The 10,189-nt window shown below is 35.9% G+C and overlaps 1 protein-coding gene across 1 annotated transcript; it reads right to left on the reverse strand.

Annotated features, from left to right (window-relative positions):
* Positions 1-279: 279 nt before the first annotated feature.
* Positions 280-9,531, reverse strand: RBP2 (retinol binding protein 2). Its single transcript, XM_010207707.2, has 4 exons — positions 9,459-9,531; positions 4,837-5,015; positions 1,727-1,828; positions 280-364 (listed from the first exon to the last, which is right to left on the reverse strand). Exons 1-4 carry the CDS (start codon positions 9,529-9,531, stop codon positions 311-313), a joined length of 408 nt encoding a protein of 135 aa, XP_010206009.1. The 3' UTR covers positions 280-310.
* Positions 9,532-10,189: the final 658 nt, after the last annotated feature.

Consider the following 10,189-nt stretch of genomic DNA (forward strand, 5'->3'; position numbering starts at 1 on the left):
ATCATTGTGACTGTTAATTTTCAGCCTTCTTGCTAAAGGACATTCCTCTGGAAATTATTACAAAGTTGCACAAAAGCATTATTTGAAAGACAATTATTTTTATTTAACTCCAAACTGAAAGGCAAAGGAATTTATGATGTTTGTAAGTGATGTTATTTTTGTGAAATGTGTTTGTTTCCATAAGCAGTCAAAAAACACATCCACATAGCAGTGTCAAAGAATTATTGCAAATTTGGCTTGGTTTTTCTTTTTAAACAAAGCATAACAGCACGATAGAGTGATGAAGATCTGGGTCATTTTCTGGTCAATTTTACTTTTTCTTCCTAAATATCTGATGACACACCTGGTCTTCACATGTCAGCTCCTACAGTAATAAAACAATTAGTAAATATACAGTGGTAGTTTTGTAATAGTACTGTAACAGTTTATAATTCATTGCAAGAGTTATAAGAATTATAGTGCCAGAAGCAAAGAAACAAGGAAATATTTTTTTTTTTAAAAGGATGCTCTAAAAAGATAAGGACATTTGCTTCAGAGATACTCCCAGTTATTTTCCAGGGGCCAGAACAGTACACCATTTTTGCCCAGCGTTGCAGCTGATCTCTTAATGGTTGTCACACCTGCACATTGCAATGCAGTTTGTTTAGTCTTTTGTTTAGCCAACATTCCTGTTCCAAATAAAACTTTGAAGCGAGCTGAAGCTGGATTTTTGCCCAACAATCCACCAATTCTGTAATAGAGTTTCTGAAGACTGTTGTAAGAATCTATTTGATCTCTCTGCTTCTAACAATCTTATCCTGAATCTTGGTGTCAGCATGTAGAACCCTTGTTAGGTTAATTTTTGAATATGTGTTAAAATAGAGTTAAAAACCTGTGCTGGACGGTTGGCTACTAGTTAGGTGGCAGATAATGGGTATTAATTCATTGCTTTGACCTTTCAAGCAGATGGACCTGAGACAGTACAGAAGTCTGTACCAAATATCTGTAGAGTAAACTTATGAATGAATAGATATCTAGAGGCAAATCATGAGACAGAACCATGAGATCTTCTCCAAAATCTTTCTGCGCCCGCCTATTGCATGATCCAACATTATCATGCCCATTTCTTGATTGCTCTCCCAAGAAACTCTGAAATCATTATCGTTATGTAACTATTTTGAAACCTCTATGGACTTCACTGACTGCTTATTTCCTGCACAGGCTCTTATAGCCTCTCTTGGCTCATCTCATTTGTCTTTGGGCTCCAGAATACTAACTCAGATGTATGAATGGTTTGACTATTTTATTACATAAGCAGAAAATAATGGCAATGTAGGTTGCTTGCAGGAACCTCTTGAGTATTCAGAGATTTCTGATCTGATTTCTGATTCTGATCAGAATAGTATGCTAACATTTTGTAGTCCTTCGTTCAGAACACAATATTTTTCTTGCAATCTGTCCCATACTTTTGTGGTTTTCTTTCTTTCCTACCAGTGATTATATGAGATGATGTTAGAGGTGCAACAAGGACTGGAGTAAAAAAAATCCTGAAGGGTTATGACTTAATTGGAAGAATGTGTAAAGAAATTGAGCATTCCTGAATTGTAACAGAAGAGGGATTTCCTTAGTGTTCAGAGATATCTAAATACCAACCATTCTAACTAGAAGTAACAAATCCTTTGAAATGGAAAGCTGTGCTTTGTTGCAGTCTCAGTTGTGTGCTATGAGTCTGTATAGCAGCTCTTACCAGATGCAGCTGGTCTCCTTCAATCCAGTGCTTCCAGCCCCTGTTTTTCTTTTCACCTTTCTGAACACATACCAGTTTGTCACCATCCCAAGTCACTAGTGTCTGTATGAATCAGATGATTAACTCAAATAAGCTAACAAGAATTTTCTAAATACATGAAAATAATCTCAAACAATGAGAAGACACAATTACAGATGCTTCCTACCATTCCCCATCTTCCTCCTAAAAAACCCTAAATCAACCATTCAACCAAAACCTGAATGCATTCAACATGACAACAGTTTTGATGTGAAGCTTTTGCAGTGTTTTGTTGTCATTTCCACACATTTCTGCAGGTACATGAATATAAAGTGTTCACACTATGTAGTGAATTGCTGGGTGAATAATCAGATACTTGTGCAATGTATGCTAATTGTATTTTTCTTTTCTTACTGTTTAAAGCCATTATTAAAAAGATTGTAAGTTTTAATGAGTGAAGACCTAGGGGCTTATAGTAGCTAATGCTATGCTAATACCTTTTCTACTTCTGCAAAAAAAAATAACAAGAGAAAGTGTATGATAATATCTCATACCATAAATTATTTTAGATATTTTCATACACTTTCAGAAAATATATTTAAAGAAATATGATCATAAGCTGGAAAACATACTTCATCTGACCCTGCTTGAGCAGAGGTTTGGACTAGGTGATCTCAAAAGGTCCCTTCTATCCTCAACTGTTTCATGATTTGGCGTGATTCAGAATCTGCCACCAATAGAGTATTGGGTATGCTGATTTCTGGCCAGGAAGAGGATAACCATATCTTTAAAGTTCTCTTTACTTGCTAAATTCTCTATTCACTTATGCTAGAATACGTTCAAAACAACTTTGAATTATTCTAGATTTGAACTACTGTACTTTAGGAAGACATTTAACCATGTATCATAGGCAAATTCTCATCAGAGATCAGTTACAGTTTGTGAAAGTTCAGATATTAAAAAGATCCAAGAGTACTGGGAATTTAATTAATTTCCTAGTTCAACATTGGAGGATTTATTTCTCTTATGAAGGAGTTTTCTATTAATAACGAGACAAACCACATTCCATTTCAGTTAGCTTCTTTCTTATTTACAGAATTTTTAAGCTACATACTCTTTAAATTATCCATGCCCTCTTTACATTTAAATGTCGCCTAGCAATTTTATTACCTTCATCTAACTTGAATAAGGCATTGTTTTGTTAAAAAAATGACCAGAAAAATCTTTTAGAGCAGTATAGAGAGTAATGGCATGACATGCTTCCTTTTCCTTCTCCTCTTACTAGAAACAAATAGTGTAATTTGTTTAGAATCATTAGGAAAAAAATGTAACCAAGTAGGATTATAATTTTACAAGCTGTATTTCCTTTCTTCCTTCCAAATAATTGATAACAAAGAGGAGACATTGTTAGTGAAATGATTTCACACAGAAAGGCAGTGGCTTTGGTAGTGGTGAAGAACACTAGAGGACCATTAGTCTATGAATTTAGGGAGTGAAGCAACTAATGAGTCCTAAGATCCTTAGTAATACCATAATTTGATCTGAAGAGATGAGTGAGCAATGTTTTAAAGCATAAACCGTGTAACAGGGATTTCCCCCCATCCAGTACTCACTGAAGAGGGAGAAAAGTTAAAGATAGGGATATTTAGGATATTGGGAAAAAAAATGAGTGATATTATTGGTGGCTGTGGTGCTGTGAATGAGAAACAATCTGGATGAAGTAATAGGAATTACACTGCACAAAATTAGTTTGACAAGGAAAAGTGATCCACAGTGAATAAACAATATCTTCTGTTAAGTTTGTGCCACTCCAGTGAAGGATGATGTGAGTTCAAATGTAAACATGGTCTTTATGCTGCCAATTTCCTGTGACAATTGCCAAAACAAAACGGATCTTGTTGTCAGTGAGCTTTGATCTCAGCTTCTCAGAGTTTGGCAACAAGTTTTGAAGCCTCATTTATTGAGAAGATACTGATGGAAAAGACAGTGTATGTTTGGAGAAGAGCAAGAGAGCTGAGTGGGAGAATAAAACTGGTAACTGGCAAAATAGTTGATATGGGTAGATTCAGTGAATGATGACAAAGACAGGTGATGCAAGGTGATGCACTCTGAAGGGGACAGTGGATGGAAATTTCAGATCTACTGGCCTTTCTACTTTGGAAAATCTTGTTTAAGTATTTTAAGGGTGAGAAGAGAGTAAAACAGAAACAGTATTGATATAGAAACATGAAGCTGAATTTACTAAGCAAATTTAATTAGTACTCGTATGTATTCTTTTATCTGCATCCCTCAAACATCCTTGCTTGAATGCCTCACAGGAACAGACTTAGTAGTTGACTCTTTTGCAGGAGGTAGGCCATGGGCTAACACACAATATGGCTCCTGATCCAAGTGTTATTTGTCCACTTATCTTGCTGAAAGGTGTCTGAACGCATGACCGCAGTTTCCTAGGGGAATTTTGATCTCAGGTTACACCTATAATCCTAGTGATATTAAAGGATGCACTGCTGAGGCTCCTTACCTCCTTGCCTCTACCACTGCCAGTAAACCTGTCACCCGTATCAGTGTCAACTTTGGCTCAATATGGTGGTTAATAGCTGAGTGTAGGTTTATTTTTAACAGTGTCCAGCTCTTCAGTTGTCCAGCTGACATTGAGCAGGCCCAGATTAAAAACAGTTTGAACTTAGTCATTCAGAAGTAGAAATTTATATTGACACAGAGCAAGTTCTAAACGCTAAGGGATTAATTTACAGTTTCATTAAGGAATATGTGTAGGTAAAAATACATTTTTTCTGTTTCCTGCATACATAAAGGTGTATCATAGAAAAACTGAAAAAAAATCCATTCTAGAAAAACATTTAATTCATGATTGTCCTCACATGTCCAGGTAACCATCTGCGTTTGCATTTATAATCAATGCTTGTAGCAGGAAAGAAAGCTGTCTCGAGATGCAAATTGTTTCTGTTTTATAAAATCTTCTGATGGCTGTGAAATATTGATTGGGTTTTTTTCATATGTTTAGATGATTTTTGAAACTTCTTATTCCTGGTGCTGACTGTTGTGTAAACAGATGCCAAGTACCAAATTTTTACCTGTACCACTCGGTTATCCAATCCTTTGGTATGTTCTTCAAACTCCACTCCCACAGTGTAATCCAGGTCATAGTTTCTGAAGGTACTCAGTGTTTTTGTTTTAAAATTATTTCCATCTTGAATAATCTCTTTTGTTTGTTTCAAGTGCTTTGCAATTTTACGTGTTGCAAAATCGATACCTGCCAAAAACCAGAAAAGAGAGGATCACAATGAAAATTCTGATATTTGTTACCAAAAATAAAATCTCACTGCACTTGTGAGACACATAATAATCAGATCTCAGAATAATATTCCCTTTCAAAAAATAAGCAAGTTTAAATTAGTATGCAATCAAGGAGATTTTGACTTGTTACTTTTTTGATGAACCTATAATCTGCAAGAGCATATAAAAAGTTAATACATTAATTTCAAATAATGAAAATTATAGTAATGAATAAAAAAGAAATCATAGAATCATAGAATGGTAAGGGTTGGAAGGGACCTTATCCATTATTGTTAATAAACCCAGGAAGAAATCGTAGTTTAGATGTTAAAAGGAGGTTAATTCAAACTTAAAAGTCAAAAAGTATCAAACTATGGCATTTCAGAGTTTCTGTTTAATATTCTGTCAGCATTTTATCCAGTCCTGACCTGCTTAATGTCCTTAATTCCCTTGTGATGAAGACTAACAATATAATGTAAACAATTGCCTGAACTCAATGCATTACAAGTTACCAAAAGACAGATATGTTACCATGATGACAGTTTACCCCAGACAATCCACCTAGTACCAGTTGCATTATCATCTGCAATAAATATTTCCGACCAGCTGGCAGTGAATCTTATTAAGATGCTATGTGCAAAAGAAATAATCTCATATGCTTCCGCAAGAGCTTGAAAAATGGTTTTGGTTTGTTAGCCATCTTTTAGAGGTTTCACATGTGAGTTAATAATTATCAACTCAGCAATGCCACATACTTTTCTTTTAGTAGATTCGTTATACTACTTGTGAAGGACTAATCGTATTGAGTAAGAGGATTGCCTGAAAAAAGTTGTGACTTTTTAACATGGGGAATAACGATCTTATTCAAAACTTCTTGGGTATATTTTATCTACTATGGTGGATTAAAGGCATCTCTGGGTCTGATTTGTAGCCAGGTAATATAAAATTTATTTCTCTCTGAGGAAAAAAAAAAGACTAGACTTGTAAAGAAATGCTATTTCTGACTAATATATTGGTCTTGTAGCTCCTGGAGAAAAATCAGGGGAGGTTTTATTAAAGCATTGTTTTCATAACTGCATTTTGAACAATACAAGCAATAAAAATGATACATTGCTCTGTTATAGTAGATTAAAATACTTTGTGATGTGTTTATGATAAAATCAAAGTTTCTGGCTTAAAGGGCAAAACTATTCCTTAATTAAAGTGTAGAAATGTATATGCATTAATTAAAAGGATGAATGGATTTGAAAAAAAACAAAAGCTCATTGTGCTTTGAACCTAAGCACTTTCATACTTAAAAAACCAACCACGTGTAAAATTGTGAGAAACAGAGCAGAAGAACATCTTTTCACCCTTTCCATGTAATCTATTTCCATTCTGAGAATGACCTATAATGGCAGGAATCTTTACATTGCTTAAGGTGTTGGCTTGTTTTGCTAATTCATTGTCAGTTTTTAATTAGTAGACCTTATAGTATACACATATATACACAAAAAATCATGATGTACTTTGAAGACCTGGATCCAGACAACTGGGGCAAATAGGTTCTTCATCCCAACCAGTTGATAACATTTTCCTTTGTAAAGTAGATTGAAAATTTAATCAGAAATTTCAGTGAGTATCTTCCCAGTAAAGTCTGCCCAGGGTAGGCAACAAATCTGAGTATTTCCCAGGAAAAATACACCTTATTCTAACACATTCTTCCTCATACTTTGTTTCAGGCTATTGAGTGGCTCAAGTTCTTTTCCTTTTATGAGCTGTCACTATCTTTTTTTAAGCAGGCTTCCCAGTATTAGATGCTTGTAGTCCAGACCCCATTGTAGACTGAATCCATCCATTTTTCTCCCAGTTTCCATGGTGGTTAGAGTAACACCCCAAAAAAGCAGGTCAGGTCTTGGAGCAAAGAGCTGAGAGAGAACTGAAGCAGAGCCAAAACAGAGAGAACTGGGTTAGAGGCAAGAATGCCAGGTGAGACCATAAGCTGAGGCATGCAGTGGGAGAAGCCTGAGGTAGAAAAAGACAGACAGGAATAGTCAATTAGTGACAACTAAGAGCTGACTTAAGTATCGTCCAGATCAACAGGCCCCATAACTCATTTGCAACTGGAGTATTTAATGCTGAAATCACATTTCACTTGCATATAAAGTAGTGACTATTCTTTATGGATGTGTCAAACCCGAGCACTCAAATCACTTCACTTACTGTGTGTCTTTCTCCCCAAATTTGTTATATTATCTTAACTATTCATATTTCTAAAAATCAGGATATTTTTTGTACCATGCAGGTGTATGTATGAATGCAGCATTTACAGACTTCCCTAAAGCTATTGAGCTTCTCACTGTAAATGCGAAGGCTAAAAACTATGAATAGTGAAACTTGCCTTTCTCTCTTTTGAGAGTTGAAACTTTGATGAAATTGTTTCAAACTGCTGTTGAATAGCGATGAGAGCTATTTACTAGTACACTATGTACCAGGCTGGGGGTCAACCTGCTGGAGAGCAGCTCTGCAGAGAGAGACCTGGGAGTCCTGGTTGACAATAAACTAAACATGAGCCAGCAATGTGCCCTCGTGGCCAAGAAGGCCAATGGCATCCTGGGATGCATCAAGAAGAGTGTGGCCAGCAGGTCAAGGGAGGTTCTGCTCCCCCTCTACTCTGCCATGGTGAGACCCATCTGGAGTCCTGTGTCCAGTTCTGGGCTCCTCAGCTCAAGAGGGACAGAGAACTTCTGGAGAGAGTCCAGCACAGGGCCACCAAGATGATCAGGGGACTGGAGCATCTTTCATATGAGGAAAGGCTGTGGGAACTGGGGCTGTTTAGTCTAGACAAGAGAAGACTGAGGGAGAATCTTATTCATATTTACAAATATCTAAATGGTGGGTGTCAGGAGGTTGGAACATCCCTTATTTCTGTTGTAGCTAGCAACAGGACAAGGGCTAATGGGATGAAGCTGGAACACAAAAAGTTCCATTTAGATATAAGAAAAAACCATTGTTCTGTGAGAGTGAGGGAGCCCTGGCACAGGCTGCCCAGGGAGAATGTGAAGGCTCCTTCCTTGGAGGTGTTCAAGACCCACCTGGACGTGTTCCTATGTGACCTGATCTAGGCAAACCTGCTTCTGCAGAGGGATTGGGCTAGATGATCTCTAAAGATTCCTTCCAACCCCTACCATTCTATGATTCTATGAAATGTAATTCCTATTTTTTTTTTTTTTCAGTTTTTGGAATGCAGCTGTATTACTGCACTGATATAAAGATGATAACTGTTCTTTAACTCCAGAGTGTACTGAAGAAATTCTTGAGAAATGTTGATTTATTCTATTATTTCTTCTTTTCAACAAATGGAAGATGTTTATCTCTGCTAACTTCAGTAGAGGGAGGATTTCCTGTACACTACTTGCATAATCGTAATGACCTGGAGCAAAAAGTTTATGCCTTTATAAGAACAAAATCCTTGAAAGGCAATTTATGTCAAAAAGAATAGGTGCAGGAAAAGAAGACATTTCTCTCATAAAATTACCTGCCTTCATTACAAGAACTGAGTCTCTCAGTGTGAGGAAAAATAAATCCATGAACCACGTAAACTTGATCTTGAGATTAAATGACAAGGATATTGCTTGCATTCAGCTAACAGGCTTTTGGTATTCTGGAATCTACAAAGAGTATGCCTAATATCCTACACAATAGATGCACAAACTGTAGCTATCAGGCCTCTAATGATAAAGAGGCTAACAAAGTAGCAAATTAAAGTTGCCTGAAGAGCAGAACATCTCTTTTTTTCATATATATGACACATATATTGTCATCAGTGATGATTGTAGCCAAGTAAAATTAAGCTGAGTTAACCATGTAAATATATGTTCAGGAACTCCTCTGATCTATGTCACCTTGCTGTGTAAGGATGACTCTCACAAAACCTGTCAGGAATATCTGCCCATTTGTCTTTAAATGTTTTTAAAGGCTTTTATTGCCTTTACCATGTGACAGCTACATATGATTTCTACTAGTTCAAATTAAGTACAAAAGAATATGGTTCCTTTAGTGATATAGAATGTCCTATTCCTTTTTAGCAGAACCAATTGTAGCTTGACTGCTACAATAAATATACGCCAGGAGATAAAAAAGAGCTTCTGTATCTGAAAGCCTGTTTTGCTTAATATTTTTCTTTTTTTCCCCCCATCTGTATCTGTATATCTTATTTTTCATTTATCTAACAAAGACTAATATATTTGGCTACCAATCTTCTCTTGATTATATACTTAGATGATTATAAGCTTGTTACTTGATTTTTAATGTGATTGGTAGAAACCCTTATGCCACAATGTACATTACAGAATTAGTCTCATTAATTTTCAGGAGGATTTTATGTATAATTGAAACTTTTTCTCTTTATCTCTATATAGTTAATATTTTTCTCATTTACCTAAAGCAACCATGTAGCCTTCAAAGTTTTCATTGGTTTCCATTTCCCACGTCCCATTGAAATCAGCAGGCATGGTGGCAGGAGCTTAAACCAACTTCAGATCAAAAGGTGAGGCTGGGAACAGGATCTGCTAAGAGAATGCTTTATAAAGCTTTTCATATCCTTTTTTAAAATAAGGTTTATGGTTTTCTAGATAATACAGTTTAAGGGTCAGAGTGGCAACCCTAGAAAACTTCGCCTTCATTAACAAAGTTCAGTTGAACAGCTGGCAGACAAGGAACACTTTCTCAAATATGTAGTAACACAAGATATGATTTTACAGTGACCTTTGTAAAGAACTACTAGCTATTATGAGATACCTTTGAAATGTATTGAACACCGTGGCAAACTGTACAACTCAAAGTTTCCAAGGTGAATTCTCTTTTTCAATTCCTTTTTACGTGTCAAATTTCCCTATGAAGAACTGGTCTTACAGAGCTGACACATCCAGAACTCCCATTTGAAATTGATGGAGGTCTTGAATGTGCAACAAATGTAAAGCAGGACAGAAAAGGGAATATTTCTGTTGAAACTCTTTTTGTTTTCTTTTCCTTTTAAAAATACCTCTATATCAATAGCTGCAGTTAAACCAATTGTGACTCCATGTCTTCGTTTTAATTTAACAGCAAGTTTAACAAATGTAAATTGAAATCAATAATAATTAGTATCAATCCTAGATCAAAAATGATTTT

This window comes from Colius striatus, chromosome 12 (genome assembly GCF_028858725.1).
Source record: "Colius striatus isolate bColStr4 chromosome 12, bColStr4.1.hap1, whole genome shotgun sequence".
Classification (NCBI taxonomy): Eukaryota; Metazoa; Chordata; class Aves; order Coliiformes; family Coliidae; genus Colius; species Colius striatus.